General features: G+C 43.4%; 1 protein-coding gene across 1 annotated transcript in view; it reads left to right on the top strand.

The window, feature by feature from the left end:
- The window catches only part of drc3 (dynein regulatory complex subunit 3), a 50,218-nt gene that overhangs the window by 12,663 nt on the left and 19,651 nt on the right, over window positions 1-17,904 (top strand). The window contains exons 6-8 of the mRNA XM_063057362.1: window positions 2,783-2,902; window positions 4,652-4,767; window positions 5,509-5,680. Coding sequence (XP_062913432.1) covers window positions 2,783-2,902; window positions 4,652-4,767; window positions 5,509-5,680 — 408 coding nt within the window. The remainder of the gene's footprint in view (window positions 1-2,782; window positions 2,903-4,651; window positions 4,768-5,508; window positions 5,681-17,904) is intronic.

Below are 17,904 nucleotides of genomic sequence, written 5' to 3'. Positions count from 1 at the left end.
TGTGTGAATAGCCAGAGGCTTTTTCCCAGGGCTGAAATGGCTAACATGAGGGGGTGTAGTTTTAAGGTGCTTGGAAACAGGTACTGAGGGGATGTCAGGGGTAAGTTTTTCATGCAGAGAGTTGTGGGTGTGTGGAATGCACTGGCAGTGGCAGTGGTGGAAGTGGATAGAACAGGGTATTTTAAGAGCCTCTTAGATAGGTACATGGAGCTTAGAAAAATAGAGGGCTCTGTGGTAGGGAAATTCTAGGTAGTTTCTAGAGTAGGTTATATGGTCGGTACAACATTGTGGGCTGAAGAGCCTGTAATGTGCTGTAGATTTCTATGTTCTGTCTTCTTATTACTAAGAAACAAAGCTCCAACCAATTTTCTCTCCTTTCTTCCTCCTTTTGAGTTGAATCCTTGATGTGTCACAAATCCAATAAGAAGAATCATTTGGTTTTTCTACTGTGAAAACAAACTGAGGGTGTAAACTACACACATCAAAGTTGCTGGTGAACGCAGCAGGCCAGGCAGCATCTATAGGAAGAGGCGCAGTTGACGTTTCAGGCCGAGACCCTTCATCAGGACTAACTGAAGGAAGAGTGAGTGAGGGTGTAAGCTGACTAGTTGGATGCTTGATTGTCAAGATGCAAGGAGTGATGTGCCACAGGGATCTGTGCTGGGGCCTCAACATTATACACTGGCACCTAATGTATGGTTACAATAGGTACATTTAATGTCAGGGAAACATATACAATATACATCCTGAAATTCTTTTTCTTTGCAAACATCCACAAAAACAGAGGAGTGCCTCAAAGAATGAATGACAGTCAAATGTTAGAACCCCAAAGCCCCCCACATGCAGCAGCAAGGCAGTGACACCCCCACCCCCACCAGCAAAAAGCATCAGTCCCCTCCATCAAGCACTGAAGCGTGCAGCAAACATCAATAAAGAGACAGACTTGCAGTACCCCAAAGACTACTCATTCACCCAGTAATTCGACATACCACAGGCTCCCTCTCTCCCCCTAACAAGGGAAAAAGTGGTGTCTCTGTTTCACAATAAGAGGGAAGACATAACAAACAACTCACTGATTTACAAAGTTAAAAGACTATTGCATTGCTTTTTTTGAGCTCTGCGCCCAGAGATTTGGCCCCACAGCTTTCCGGACACACAACACACGGCAACTAACCCGTTGCTCCCAATGATCCATGTTCTCCCGCGCCCCTTTAGATAGGGGTACCGGCTGAGAATCAGCACGTCTCCAGAGCCATGAGAAACCGGCACCCTGAAAGTGCACTTGTCTTCCAGGTCACCTCCATGGGATATCAAAAAGTGGCCAGTCATGAAGCCTTAAGAGCAGGTTCCATTCCCGCAAAGAACCGAAATCGCAGTGTAGCTCCAGGTCAGGGTCTTCAAAAGAACCTTGAAAAGGGGAAAAGGAGATATCAAAGATAGAAATAGAGCTGTTTCTGAATGCAAGCAAAGGAGTTGCAATTTGGCCCCATCATAACTTTGCTTCGTCCCGAAAATTTTGATGAGGACATTTGGGGCATCATTTGGGATTGTTGGTGGGCAAAAGTCTGCAAATGGAGTAGTAATTTGAGAAAATGTGACATTGTCAATATTGGCAAAGAATTTTAAAAACACATGATAAATGTTGACAGATTGCAGATCTTTGAGATGCAGAGAGATCGGGGTGTCCTAGTGCATGATTTGCAAAGGGCAATATCAAGTAATTAGGAAAGCTAATAATGTTGTCTGTTATTGCTTACAGAGGTGGAGAGGTTATGCTTCAGTTACATAGGTCATTGGTTAACCACCTCTGGATTACTGAAAACAAGATTCTGCAGATGCTTGAAATCTAGAGCAAAACACTCAAAATGCTGGAAGAACTCAGCAGGTCAGGCAGCATCTATGAAGGGGAATAAGCAGTAGATGATTCAAGCCAAGACTGAAACAGAAGGAGGAAGAAACCAGAATAAGGAGGTGGGTGGGGGAGGGGAAGGGGAAGGAGAAGGAGTTTAAGCTGGCAAGTGATAGGTGAAGCCAGGTGAGGGGAAGGTGGGAGGGTGGAAGCTTATTTTCTTTTATAGATGCTGCTTGACCTGCTGATTTCTTTCAGCATTTTGTGTGTATTTCTCTGGAGTACTGTGTATATTATGGTTTCCTTACTTAGTGGGTATTTGCTTTTACAGGAGAATTTAGAACCAGGGATCACTCTTTAATACTAAGGCGATCACCCATTTAAGATGGGGATGAAATGTACAGTTTTCCCCCTAAGATAGTTAGTCTTTAGAACTCTCTTCCTCAAAGGGAAGTGGAAGTGGAATCTTAGAATATTTTCAAGGCAGGTTTAGATGGATGTCTGATAAGAAAAGGGGTGAAAAGTTAGCATGGATAAACTGTAATGCAGAGTTAAGCTTCGAGTCAAATCAGCCATGATCTTGTTAAAGAGTGGAACAGATCTGATGAAACAAGTAGCCTACCACTATTCCTAATTTTATGTTTATTTTGGATATAATTGTCTTGATAGTATCATTGTAGAAACTTTGGAGTAATTACCTCCTTGCTGCATTGGGAGAATAACAGTAGCTGATTAAGAGAGAACAAAGAAAACAGAACACACTGACTCATTTCTGAAAGGTCTTCACAACAGGTGTGGTGCAGTGATGGTTCAGCAAACTGGGTTCAATCCTGACCTCTGGTATTGTCTGTTGCATGTTCTCCCAGTAACGACATGAAAACTAAGAAACCATTCTTTTACAAATATCATAAAACATATTTCTGTTTGTTAAAGAAAGAACAGGCTTTACAAATGCATTACAGTTCTATTGAGAATTTGGTACACCAAGAAGATTTGGAATTTAAATCCCTTGAAAAGATAAGGTTGGAAGAAGAAGAGCTGGCTTTACACAAGGTAAACTTTTAATACCATAAAGCAACATAAACAACTATTAAATCTTCACTTAAGTATTTAACAGAAGCTCATTCCTCATAAGTTACATTATTAGATTTTTTAAAATTGGATTCAGCCACCCTCCAAAAGCAAACATCAAAATCAAAAAAAAACAGAAAATGTTGTTCTGAGGAAGATTCTAACACTAACTGGTTTCTCTTTCCACAGATACTGCTTAAGTGGTTGTGTTCTTCCAGCATTTAGTTTTTAGGTTTCAGATTCCGCCATCTGCAGTAACATAACATAAAATGCATTTCTTCAAGCACTGTTTAGATCACTGCTGGAAACTATTTGTGTCTGTGGATGTTGTATGAAATTAGGATAAGATGTAATCATACCATGTTCTCACAATTAAGCAACCAGTCAGTTTCGGCTTATCATTAACCATTTGGGAAATCTGACTATCCAATCATGATATAACACCTGGAGTAACTAAAGTAAGATATTCGGAATTAGCAGTAGCTTACTGTAAGTACAGGACAAATGCACAGTTACTCTTACTCATTCACTGTACAGTAAAGAAACTAGAGTCCAATTTGTTTCAAGCATTCCCAGTGTATTATGATTACATTATTGGATACCCCATGATCACACAGAAAATATATCACCAAAGGCAGGAAGTTAGCTTAATTTTGAATTTCATCCTTTGCTTGTAGAGTCGTACATTAAAGAAACAAGCTCTTTGGCTCATGTCCATGCTGACCATCAGGTACCCATTTACCAACTCTGTGCCTTAGTTATTCCAGTGTTTCACTGGATTTTTGTTTAATGTGTGAGAATACCCGCTTCCAGTAAATTCTTGGGCAGTGTATTCCAGAATCTAAATGCTGTCTGGATGAGAAAGTTCTTCCTCAATTCCATTCTAAGTTTCTTACTCCTTTCTATAAAACCATGCTTTAGACAACTCTGTTAAAGGAAAACTTTCCTACTATCTACCTCTTCTATGCCCTTCAAAATTTTGTATACTTCTATCAGGTATTCCCTCAGCATTTTCTGCCTCAAGGAAAACAAACCTAGTCCATTATGTTAATCTTGGTTCTTCAGTTCTTCAAGTGAATTTTGAATGTAACAATACCTGATGTGTTTCCGTTCAGTTAATGAAAAATTGTTCCTCCAATATGATCATATAGATAAAATTCAACATGACTTGTTTTAGATCAAGAATGTTCACATTTTCAAAGCTAGTTCAGAGCATTAATTCCTTTAGTACTCCTTGAATGATGAGCTGCACCCACCTGACTTCAATTTCAGTGAAATATGTCATGGTACTTCTCATGCCTTTCCAAGCTTTCCTTTTAGTTGTCAGTTATATTGTTGGATTCAAAGTTAAGAATAAAAATGGAAAAAGAAAGAAGACTCCATAAAATGGAAAATTTAACATAAAGGGATCAATTTCATCCATGTAATTTGAAATGGATAATGTCAATTTGTAAGACTTGCTGCTAAAATTCAGGTTAAATTTGCGTAAAAATGAACAGTAGGGTGGGAGAATTATGCAAGCATTGCATAGTAGGTGGACTAGTGGTTTCCATTATACTGGAATTGTACTTGAGTGAGGCCAAGCCAGAATGTAATTGCAAATACTTAAAATGCACTGTAATTCTTTGTTCATTTCATTGCAAGTTGAAATTGCAGAATAGATGTGTAGTTACCTATAGTGCTGTGCAGTGAGGTCTTTTTCTAGGCTTAATGTTCCCTTTCTATATTTAGGATGCATATGTAGAATATCTGAATGGGCCTGGTCTGTTTAACAGCATGTATGCAGAAGATCTTGAAGCACCAAAACTTTTGCTGTTACCTGGAGTATCAGAATTCGTGGAACAATATCCTTTCACAAAGGTTTTAAGGATGTATGAAGCAATTTAAAAGGGCACCATTGTTGCTTGAGCCTCACAACAATTTTTAACATACTGAGTTTTCAAATTTGAACACAAGATCAATTTTGTCCTGGTTAATGCCATCAGAGAAATCCCAAGCACTACTCTTGAGGCCAAACCTGCATACTAGCCATTCAACATTGATTATCACCAAGGCTTCACTTTTCCCATGCTGGAATGTTAAGAGGACTTGTTCTGGGTTAGTACTTGCCTGCGTTCAAACTTTCTGAGCAACTGGGATATTCTTCAGAGTTGAAATATTTATTCTTTTTAAAAAAAAAAAAAATAAAATAAAATAAATGAGGAACCAGATGTAATTTTAATGTAGCAACTTGTCAGTGGCTTTTAAACTTGAAAGTTAGGCCTTTTTAGGAGGTTAAGACCAAGGACAGTATAAAATTACTAAACAAAAGATTCCATGGCAGAAAACCCTTGTGTGGTGATTGTATCATTGAGCAATTTGTCTCTGGCCTTGGGGTCCTTCGTTTGATTATGAGTAGATTTTATATTTGACAGGTCAGCAGCGGAATTAGTTGCAGGCATCCATTGTCTGGACTTTGGGTGTTGGAAGGTGAATAGCAGGGGCAAAATTAAAGAATTGAACTTCATTATTGGCCAAGTCCACATTATAGAAAATGCAATATGCCATCCTTTATGTACATGAGAACATCTTTGACCATTTGCCACATACAAGGTTGAGTTCACCGGGGTTTGCCAGAAGCTCTTTAAATATGGACTTGAAGCGTTCAATACACGCAATAAAGAAGTGGGCTGTTTTTTAGAATGCTTGCAAGAAGCAAATGAAGAAAACCAGAAAAATGGAATAAAAATTATCAAGGAATTTGAGGACGAGAACAAAGAGGTAAGATGAAAATTAAATAGTAAATATTGAAAATGCTAGAAAACTTGATGATGGAACAGATTTTAGAAGTATTCTTTAAAGGGAATGGCTAGGGAATGTTTATATTCTAGTCCTCACAAATGAATGTTAACATTGCATTTGCATCCCTACGACCAACTCAACCTACAAAGTTAACTGTCTCCCAAGTTCCTTTGCACCTCCATTTTTTGAAGTCTCTCTCAATTTAGAAAAGCCTACGTCTTTATTCCTTTTACCCAAGCACTTGACCATATATTCCCCTATGCTATAATCCATCTTCCACTTCTTTGCCTATTCTCTCAACCTGTCCAAGTCTTTATGCAGACTCTTCATTTCCTCAACACTAACTGCACCTCCACCTACCTTTGTATCATCCATAAACTTGGCCATCACACCATCAATTCTGTCATCCAGGTCATTAACATATAACCTTAAAAGCAGCAAGCTCAACACCAACCCCTACAGAACACCACGAGTCACTAGCAGCCAACCAGTTGGATTTGTGTTTGGACTTTTACTGATTTTCTTTGTTACTTAAATAAACGTTGTCTGCAGTTTCTATGAGCTGGGGGTTGGAGGGCAGGGGTTAGTAGTCAGATATTAACGATTGAACCTCATTAATGCAGAAAATACAGGAAGCATTTGGCAGGCCAGGCAGCATCTCTGGAGAAAGAAACATGACTCAGTTATACCCTCGGGCAATTTATGGTGATAAATTAACCTACCAACCTTGTGATTAATGAGGAAATGTGGGTATTCAGAGACGCACACACGATCACAAGGAAAACATACAACACGTAATACTTGAGGTTAAGACTGAATGCAGGTCACTGGAGCTGTGAGTCAGCAGCTCTACCCACTATGCTGCCCCTGTTGAAGACTTACTGGAAATGCGAGAGTCATTGTGTGAGGGAGTAAGCAGAGTAGTTCTTCGCACTGATGGTCCAGGTTAAAAAGATGCAGTAAAGGTTCTGGTATGCGAAATTTAGGAAGAGCCTTGATGCTGCAGTTCCCTTATGAGACTTTACCCATGTAAGAATGTAAATATACAACCATTGTTGCTAGCTACACAGAATAAATTTTATAACAATGCTATTTCTGAACATAAGCTAATGCTTAATTAGCCCCATATTTTCCATTAATATTGCACTCCATCTATTGATAAGTGCCCTGCTATTATATGGATTCATTTAATTGGAGTTTAAGGGAACTTATTCTTAAATTAGCTTTTCCAAGGCATTGGGTATATTTACAATCAAAACATTGTAGAAAATAAAATCAATTTGACTTCTAAAATACTGATAGGCAATTACCCACTTATTCCTGTCAATATACTAATAATATTGATTGTTCCTCTGCCTCACACATGCTGCCTGACCTGTTGAGTTTTTCCAGGAGTTTGTTTTTAGTCAACTAATCCAACTCCATTCCTCTAACAAGTTATCTATTGCTGAAGTTCTCATCTGGGGATTTGTTACACCGCCTGGCTGCGCTTATTATTTCTCTGTAAACATGCCACTGTTCCCTGTGTCCTAAGTTGCATCAAATCATCTTCACTCATCATCCCTGTATTTGATGATCCATATTGGCTTTAATCTAAGCTTTGTAAGTTTTTAAATTCTCTTCCATGCTCTCAAATCATTTGTTCTTACCCTTTCCTATCTTTCGCTACAGCTATACCCTTCCTAGATAGCTTCACACTTATGCTTCTGGTAGCTTTAGCATACCCAAATTAATGTTTTCAGCTGCCAAAATCTGAAGTTAAATATATTCCCTTGCTAAACATCTTGGCCTCTCTTTCCATCTGTTGAAATGCCCTTGAGACTCCTTGGGCAGCACTTTCCAAACCCACAGCCTCTACCAACTAGAAGACAATGCAGCAAAAACATGGGTACACAGCCACTGGAAGTTGCCCTCCAAGACGCTCACCACCTTGACTTGGAAATGTACTGCTACTCCTTCACCAGCTCTGGGTCAAAATCCTGGAGCTATCTCCCAAACAGCATTGTGGTATACCCGTACTACAAGGACTGTGGTGGTTTACATAGGCAACACACCACCTTCTTAAGGGCAACTAGAGATGGGTAATTAAAGAAACACATCTGCCTACCGACCTGAACTTAGCAGGTCAGGCAACATACGTGGAAATGAATATATAGTCGACATTTCAGGCCATGACACTTCTTCAGGACAGAGAAGGAAGGGGGGCATTACCAGAAAAAGTGCGGGAAGGGAAAAGAGGCTAGCTGGAATGTGTTCGATGAATCCAGGTGGATGGGAAAGGTCAAGGGCTAGAGAAGAAGGAATCTGATAGGAGAGGTGAGTGAACCATTGGAGAAAGGGAAGGTGGTGGCGGCCCAGGGGGAAGTAATAGGCAGGTGACAAGAAGTAAAAGGTCAGAGTGGGGAATAGAGAGGGGTGGGGTATGGAAATTTGTCTGCCGGAAGGAGAAATTGATATTTATGCCATCAGGTTGGAGGCTATCCAGACCGAATACAAGGAGTGGCTTCTCCACCCTGAGGGTGGCCTCATCTTGGCATAACAGGAAGACATGAACCAACAGGTTGGAACGGGAATTGTAATTTAAATGTTTGGCCACTGGGAAGTCCCGCTTGTGGCAAATGGAGCAGAGGTGCATGACAGAGCAGTCTCCCAATTTATAGCAGGTCTCACCAATGCAGAGGAGGCCCCATTGGGAGTGCTGAATACAACAGGTTCACAGGTGAAGTATTGCCTCACCTGGAAGGACTGTTTGGGCCCCTGAATGGAGGTGAGGGAGGAGGTGTAGGGGCAGGTGTGTAGGTTTTTGCAAGTAAAATAGTGGAAGCATTTTATATTTTAGAGGAGCCATGCCAACTTATTGAACACCAAAAAACTGAACTCAAAATGTGTTTAAAAAGCTTTCACTTTGTTATGTCAGACCAGCCTCTTAAAGTGAAACCACAACTCAATGCCAATGATTGTGAATTAAGGACATTTTCACCAATTGCACTACCCACAGAGGCCCCCCCACCCCCCAGAATTCACTAAAACCGGCATTGTTAGCCTGTCTGAAGCTCAGACGAGCAGCCCAGCTCGGATCCTATCCTCCTGGATGGAGGAACAGCAGGTGCTTCTGGCTCGCCAACAGCAGCATTGACATACTCATGGTCTCGTCAGGGGCATAGTAGCAGAATGCTCTAAACCTTGGTAGGTTGCTGTAAGGCAATCTACTGAAATACATTCAGGTTTACCCCTCTCATCTATGATAAGTCTTTCCTCCTTGTTCCAAATACGGAACGGACCACCGTAAGGGGGCCTAAGGGGATGTTGTTGTGCATCATGGCACACAAAAACAAACAGGATGAATGTAGATCAACAGGAACCCAAGAGTGCTATATGGCATGATGGGAGATAAGAATAGGTGCAAAGGAATTGAATTTACTGAGGAGGGTAGAATGCTGTTGTGAGGCCAACCAGGTGATTGGATAATTGTGGCATCAGGAATGGGATCACCTGGCACTCATAATGTCTGTCCGTACACCAACTCAGCCACAGACGACTATAGATCCTCTTTTTGAGCTGTTTTGAGCCCCACCAGTACCTACACGAGACGATCATGCCAACACTCATCAGTCAGGGAAACCCTCAGAATAGTCTTTAAAGGAGAGGTGAAACCACTTGCATAGGCCATTGGACTGTGAGTGATGCCATGGTGTGATGTAGCCTAACACCGAGGATCTGGGCTATTGCAGCCCATAGATTTGATATGAATTGAGGATCACTGTCAAAGGAAATATCAGATAGGGTGTCAAACCAAGCAACCCAGATGCTGATGAATGCCCAAGCTATGTCTGCGACCATCATTGACACTAGGGGGCAACCTCTGGCCACCTGCTGGTATGGTCCATCATGGTAAGGAGGTGCATGAAACTGTGGGATGGGTGGGAAGAGGGCCCACAAGATCCACGTTGACAGGTCAGACCATCAGGGACTTCAAAAGGTGCCAATGGCGCATGAACATGACAGTTAATTTTTGCCCTCTGGCACTTCACACAAGCTGCAGTCTAATTATGCACATCCTTTCTGAGGCAGTGCCAAATAAACTTTAGTGCAATCAGATTGTGTGAGGCCTTCCAGCCCGGATGTGACATGACATGTATGGAGGCTAAATCGGCCCACCTCCAGTTTGCAAGCATGATGAGATAAGGGCAACTGGTTGCGACATCACACAGGAGAGAAGCCCCAGCTTCTCGGAACTTAACGGCAGCCAAATGCAGGCCAGTGACTGCTGTTCTGTCAGCCTGGGTTAGTACCTTGGTCAGCTGCCATGCCGGCATAGTTAACCCTTATGTGTATGGCCTTGATGGCTGGCCGTGAGAAGCAATAAGTTATGCCATTATTTTCCCCCTTGATATATGGCATATCAGTTGTGAGCTCAGATATGTAGGGCCACCTGCTGCCATACAGACCAAGGGCCTGATCTTTTGGCCATCACATGCATGATGACTATTTCAATGCGTGCTATGAAATGGTGACCCTCTAAAAGAGAACAAAAACAGTGGGCAGCCAGATAGAGACAGAGAAGCTCATGGTCAAATACGCTGAACTTCCTTTCGGGGGATGGAGCTGGCAGCAGAAGAGGGCGATCGGCTGCCACACAGCTCAGTCAGGTTTATTATCACCAGCATGAGACGTGAAATTTGTTAACTTAGCAGCAGTGGTTCAATGCAATACATAATCTAGCAGAGAAAAAAAATAAAAATAAATAAGTAATTCAATTACGTATATTGAACAGATTTTTTAAAAAGTGCAAAAACGGAAATACTGTATTTTCAAAAAAAGGTGAGGTAGTGTCCAAAGATTCAATGTCCATTTAGGAATCAGGTGGCAGAGGGGAAGAAGGTGGTCCTGAATCGCTGAGTGTGTGCCTTCAGGCTTCTGTACCTCCTACCTGATGGTAACTGTGAGAAAAAGGCATGCCCTGGGTGCTGGAGGTCCTTAATAATGGACATTACCTTTCTGAGACACTGCTCCCTTAAGATGTCCTGGGTACTTTGTAGCTCTGACTGACTGTTCGTGCACAGCACCCACAGCACAGTCTGAGACGTCAGTAGTAATGGCTATAGGTGCATTGGGAGCGGGTGCTTCAGTTAGGGTTGCATTAGAAAGAGCTTGTTTGGCATCATCAAATGTCCTGGTCACGTCTGCTGACCAGTCAAACATTTAATTTAGGGGTATTGCCTTTAAGCACAGTAAACAGGGAAGCACAAGTTCAGCAGCTTGCAGAATGAAGCTGTGATAGAAATTCACCATACGTAAAAACGCCTTGTAGTTTTTTAGTAGTGTAGTGTGGTGGGAAATCCATAATAGCAGCTACATTTGATGGGAGGGATTTCAAACCTTTTGCAGAGGTGTGATGACCAAGAAACTCAATGACTGACAACCCAAACTGGAATTTTGCAGGGTTACTAATCAACCTGTGTTGGCTTAAGCTCTCAAAGTGTGTGGAGATGGGATACATGGTCTGATTTGGATGCACTGATGACAAGTATGTCATCCAGGTAAACAAAAAGCAAACCTAAGTCTATCAGCTATTGGAAAGTCTGTGCTGAATTTTTCAGCCCAAAGGGCATGCACAGAAACTCAGAAGCCAAATGGGCTTATCACAGCTGTTTTGAGAATGTTCTCTGAGCACACAGGCACCTGATGGTAGCGTCTAACTAAATCTACTTTGGAAAAAAATAGATTTTCTGGCTAAACGTCCTGAAAAGACTTGGAAGTCTGGGACCGGGCAGCAATCTGTGGTGGTGAGTTCAATAAGGTGTCGGTAATCACCACATGAGAGGCAACCGACATTGGACTTGGGGATTATATGGGGGGGGGGCCAAGTCCAGGGGCTATTCAACTGGCATACAATGCCAAGTCTTTCCATGTTGGCAAACTCAGCCTTCATGGTTGCCAGCTTTTCTGGGTCCTGTCTACGCAAGGGCATGGACTGGAGGACCAGTTATGGAAATGGTGCTCAGCCCCTTGTTTTATGACTGTCGTGGAGAATGTGGAATTGGTGTGGTTTGAGAATTCACCCAGCAGTTGAGTAAACACATGTGGTGGTACATGCGTTTGACAGAGTCGTTGTGCGGAACTTCATGGGGGAGCAGGGCACTGACCCAAACTCCTTGACATTTACAAGCTGGCAGTTCTTAAGATCAACCAACAATTCTGATGCACACAGGAAATCTGCACCAAGCAGAAGTCTAGCCAGATTAGCCAGGATGAAGTTTCATGTGTAACGTCACCCACTGAAGTAGGGAGTCACCCACCATGTCCCACAAGTCATGGATCTTGCTGCTGTTGACAGCCTCCAGCGAGGCTCCATCACTCTTTGCCTTCTCATCAATAGTCATAGTCATACTTTATTGACTCCAGGGGAAATTGGTTTTCGTTACAGTTGCACCATAAATAATAAATAGTAATAGAACCATAAATAGTTAAATAGTAATATGTAAATTACACCAGTAAATCATGAAATAAGACCAGGACCAGCCTATTGGCTCAGGGTGTCTGACACTCCAAGGGAGAAATTGTAAAGTTTGATGACCACAGACAGGAATGACTTCCTATGACGCTCTGTGCTGTATCTTGGAGGAATGAGTCTCTGGCTGAATGTACTCCTGTGCCCACCCAGTACATTATGTAGTGGATGGGAGACATTGACCAAGATGGCATACAACTTAGACAGCATCCTCTTTTCAGACACCACCGTGAGAGAGTCCAGTTCCATCCCTACAACATCACTGGCCTTACGAATGAGTTTGTTAATTCTGTTGGTGTCTGCTACCCTCAGCCTGCTGCCCCAGCACACAACAGCCACCACAGACTTGTAGAACATCCTCAGCATCGTCCGGCAGATGTTAAAGGACCTCAGTCTCCTCAGGAAATAGAGACGGCTCTGACCCTTCTTGTAGACAGCCTCAGTGTTCTTAGACCAGTCCAGTTTATTGTCAATTGACATACCCAGGTATTTGTAATCCTCCACCATGTCCACACTTACCCCCTGGATGGAAACAGGGGTCACCAGTACCTTAGCTCTCCTCAGGTCTACCACCAGCTCCTTAGTCTTTTTCACATTAAGCTGCAGATAATTCTGCTCACACCATGTGACAAAGTTTCCTACCGTAGACTTGTACTCAACCTCATCTCCCTTGCTGATGCATCCAACTATGGCAGAGTCATCAGAAAACTTCTGAAGATGACAAGACTCTGTGCAGTAGTTGAAGTCCGAGGTGTAAATGGTGAAGAGAAGGGGAGACAAGACAGTCCCCTGTGGAGCCCCAGTGCTGCTGATCACTCTGTCAGACACACAGTGTTGCAAGCACCCGTACTGTGGTCTGCCAGTCAGGTAATCAAGAATCCATGACACCAGGGAAGCATCCTCCTGCATCGCTGTCAGCTTCTCCCCCGGCAGAGCAGGGCGGATGGTGTTGAACGCACTGGAGAAGTCAAAAAACATGACCCTCACAGTGCTCGCTGGCTTGTCCAGGTGGGAGTAGACACGGTTCAGCAGGTAGACGATGGCATCCTCAGCTCCTAGTCGGGGCTGGTAGGCGAACTGGAGGGGATCTAAGTGTGGCCTGACCATAGGCCGGAGCAGCTCCAGAACAAGTCTCTCCAGGGTCTTCATGACGTGGGAGGTCAATGCCACCGGTCTGTAGTCATTGAGGCGATGTTGGCAGCATACTCACTTGAGGAACTGTGTCAGACAGGAAGCATCACCCTGAAAAGTTGTCTGTAATGAACAGTAGATGACCCTGGTGGCTGGAACCTGTGGTGTTCACAAACCTCCGATGTCCCAATACACTGGCACTGTTGAAACTACAAGGTGGTCAGCACTTCCTAGCTTTCACACTAAAGCGAACGTGGTTGAAGCACAGGCCCGACAGCATCTGTTTCACAAGTGCGAGCATCCTTGCGTTGGAGACCTTGCTGAAGGGCTTAATGAGGTAGAGAAAGGAGAAGGAATGATGCATTCCTGCCCGGCTAATTGTAGGCTATCAGCCATTGTAGCAAGCTCTCTATCGTCTATCACGAGTGCATTAGTGAGGACTATGCGAATTTGACTAGGCATTTGCTGCATGAAGAATTCCTTAAAATTAAAAGAAGGATCGTTATTTCCCAAGAGAGACGGCATGTGGGCCATTAGCTCAAAAGGCCAAGCGTCGTCAAGACCAGGCAAGGAGAGCAACTGTTTGGCGCGCTCAGACTCCCAATAATCCATGAATTTTCAGCAATTGGTATTTATCATGGTCAGGAAGGTGTTCTAGTAAACTCACCACTCTCACAGCCGTGGGGTTGCTGAGCGAAACCACTACATAGAAACATTTAGTGTTGTCGGCAGTGATTTCTCAAAGTGCGAATTGAGCCTTTACTTGAATGAACCAAGTAATGGCATTTTGCACCCAAATCTCTGGCAGTTTCAAAGCAATTGTGTTAGCCAATATGTTTAATAACTCTAGAATGGTCCTAAAGCATCAGGGTCACCAATATAGAATTTTGCAGAGGAGTTTTAAGTTTTAGAAAAGCTGTAGCAATTCACTTATTAAGCACAAAAAAATTGAACTCAAAGTGTGCTAAAAGGCCTTTACTTAATTACATCATCACGTCAGACCAGCCACTCAATGTTGGTGGTCGTGAATTATGTACATTTCCACCAATTATGTTGCACTTGGGCCTTCTTGCAGGGAAAAGTGGCTAGAGAGAGACTACTGGGGAGGGACAAATAGATGACAAGGGTTTCTGGGAGGGAGCAATCCCAGTGGAAGTGGGGTGGAGGGGAGGTTAAAGATGTGTCTTGTGGTAGGGTCCCTCTGGAGATGGCAGAAGTTGTGGAGGATGTGGGGTGGTAGGCAATGACAAAAGTAACTCAATCACTAATATGGTGGGAGGGAAGATGGAGGAGATGTGGGTGAGGGCAGCATCAATAGTATGAGGAGGGAAATCTTGTTCTTTAAAGAAGGTCATCTTGGATATTCTGGAACAGAAAACCGCGTCCTGGGAACAGATGTGGTGGAGGCAAAGAAACAGAGAAGGGAATAGCATATTTAACAAGTATAGTCAAGATAACCATAGGAATCAGTAGGTTTATAAAAGATGTCAGTTGACAGTTTGTCTCCAGAGATGGTGAATTTAAGGCCAGGGTGAAAGAGGCAATGTTGATAAAATTGACCAGCTCAAAGGAAGCGATAGAAACATAGAAAACCTACAGCACCATACAGGCCCTTCAGCTCACAAAGCTGTGCCAAACATGTCCTTACCTTAAAAATTACCAAGGGTTACCCATAGCCTTCTATTTTTCTAAGCTCCATGTACCGATCCAGGAGTCTCTTAAAAGACCCTGTCGTATTCGCATCCACCACCCACACCGGCTGCCCATTACACGCACTCACCACTCTGTGTTTTTCAAAATAAGACGTACTCCTGACGTCTCCTCTGTACTTACTTCCAAGCACCTTAAAACTGTTCCCTCTTGTGTTAGCCATTTCAGCCAGGGAAAAAAGCCTCTGACTATCCACATGATTAATGCCTCACATCATCTTGTACACCTCTATCAGGTCACCTCTCATCCTCCGTCACTCCAAGGAAAAAAGTCTGAGTTCACTCAACCTATAAGGCAAGCTCCCCATACCAGGAAACATCCTTGTAAATCTTCTCTGCACCCTTTCTATGGTTTCCACATCCTTCTTGTAGTAAGGCGACCAGAACTGAGCACAGTACTCCAAGTGGGGTCTGACCAGGATCCTAAAGAGCTGCAACATTACCTCTCTGCTCTTAAACTCAATCCCAAGGTTGATTTTTTTAAAAAAGGTTTGTCCATCGTCATCGATGAAGACCTCGACAACTTTAGTACTTTTTACAAGGTCAAGTTGCTAGCTCGACACTTAACCTGGCACGGATGGAAAGCGTGCCTGGGAACGACTCGACTGGATTCGAACTTGGGAACCTTCACTCCTGGAGTCTGGCGCTGATGTCACTGCACCACCAGCCGGCTTGCCTGATGCCAAGACTAGCGCTTGATTTGGATTTAAGTGAGGGAGAGTTGTGCAGCGAAAGTCTCACTCTCTCTTCCCAATTCCCATCTGGATCCAGTGGCAAGACAAGAGTTGAGATGGCTGGAGATGGGACTAGGCACAGTGGATGACCAGGACATCTTTTGTGTCTTGTCGTGCCCTACGCATTCCACGACGCTTGCAGAGACTGCCTTCTTGACCATTAGACCTTACATTGGTCTCGTCCGCTTAATCCGCCGGAGTCTGTCTTCACATGCCGGGATAGACAACTCCCTATCTCACCGAGAGTTTGATACCCGTTGGCTACCCTCACCTGGTTTAGCCGGCTTGTCGAAGCCGTTGCCCGGGGTGTGGCCGCTGTCGCATGCAAACAGCTACGGGGAGCCACAGGTGAGAGCTGAGTTCCAGCTGGGGACAAACTGCCCTGAAAGGGATGTGACATGTTCCCCTACCAGAGGTGCTACCCCTCCCTGACACCTGCGAAGCAGTTTTGAGTGTCCTATGAACTCAACCCCAAGATCCCTCTGATCCTCCACACTGCTAAGAGACTTAACATTAATGCTATATTCTCCCATCATATTTGACCTACCAAAATGAACCATCTCACACTTATCTGGGTTGAACTCCATCTTCCACTTATCAGCCCAGTTTTGCATCCTATCAATGTCCTGCTGTAACCTCTGACAGCCCTCTACACTATCCACAATATCCCCAACCATTGCATCATCAGCAAATTTACTAACCCCTCCCTCCACTTCCTCATCCAGGTCATTCATAAAAATCACGAAGAGTAGGGGTCCCAGAACAGATCCCTGAGGCACACCACTGGTCACCGACCTCCATGTCTGCATCTACAGCCACTCTTTGCCTTCTGTGGGCAAACCAGTTCTGGATCTACAAAGCAATGTCCCCTTGGATCCCATGCCTCCTTACTTTCTCAATAAGCCTTGCATGGGGTACCTGATCAAATGCCTTGCTGAAATCCACATGCACTACATCTAAGGCTCTACCTTCATCAATGTGTTTGGTCACATCCTCAAAAAAAATTTAATCAGGCTCTTAAGGCATAGATAGATAGATATACTTTATTAATCCCGAGGGAAATTTGGTTTCGTTGACCTGCCTTTGACAAAGCCATGCTGACTATTCCTAATCATATTATTCCTCTCCAAATGTTTATAAATCCTGCCTCTCAGGATCTTCTCCATCAACTTACCAACCACTGAAGTAAGACTCACTGGTCTATAATTTCCTGGGCTATCTCTACTCCCTTTCTTGAATAAGGGAACAACATCCGCAACCCTCCAAACCTCTGGATGCTCTCCCGTCCCCACTGATGATGCAAAGATCATCGCCAGAGGCTCAGCAATCTCCTCCCTCGCTTCCCACAGTAGCCTGGAGTACATCCCGTCCGGTCCCGGTGACTTATCCAACTTGATGCTTTCCAAAAGTCCAGCACATCCTCTTCCTTAATGTCTACATGCTCCAAGCTTTCCAATCCACTGCAAGTCATCCCTACAATCACCAAGATCCTTTTCCGTAGTGAATACTGAAGCAAAGTATTCATTAAGTACCTCTGCTGTCTCCTCCAGTTCCATACTCACTTTTCCACGGTCACACTTGATTAGTCCTATTCTCTCACGCGTTATCTTCTTGCTCTTCACATATTTGTAGAATGCCTTGGGGTTTTCCTTAATCCTGTCCGCCAAGGCCTTCTCATGGCCCCTTCTAGCTCTCCTAATTTCATTCTTAAGCTCCTTCCTGCTAGCCTTATAATCTTCGAGATCTCTATTATTACCTAGGTTTTTGAACTTTTCATAACCTCTTCTTCTTGACTAGATTTACAACAGCATTTGTACACCATGGTTCCTATAGCCTACCATTCTTTCCCTGTCACATTGGAATGTACCTATGCAGAACCCCATGCAAATATCCCCTGAACATTTGCCACATTTCTTCCGTGCATTTCCATGAGAGTATCTGTTTCCAATTTATGCTTCCAAGTTCCTGCCTGATAGCCTCACATTTCCCCTTACTCCAATTAAAAGCTTTTCTAACTTGTCTGTTCCTATCCCTCTCCAATGCTATGATAAAGGAGATAGAATTGTGATCACTATCTCCAAAATTGCCTCCCACTGAGAGATCTGACACCTGACCAGG

Source organism: Mobula hypostoma, chromosome 9 (genome assembly GCF_963921235.1).
Source record: "Mobula hypostoma chromosome 9, sMobHyp1.1, whole genome shotgun sequence".
In the NCBI taxonomy this organism is placed as follows: Eukaryota; Metazoa; Chordata; class Chondrichthyes; order Myliobatiformes; family Myliobatidae; genus Mobula; species Mobula hypostoma.
Note: the sequence above shows the minus strand (reverse complement) of the source record. Positions and strands in the feature narration are given on the sequence as shown.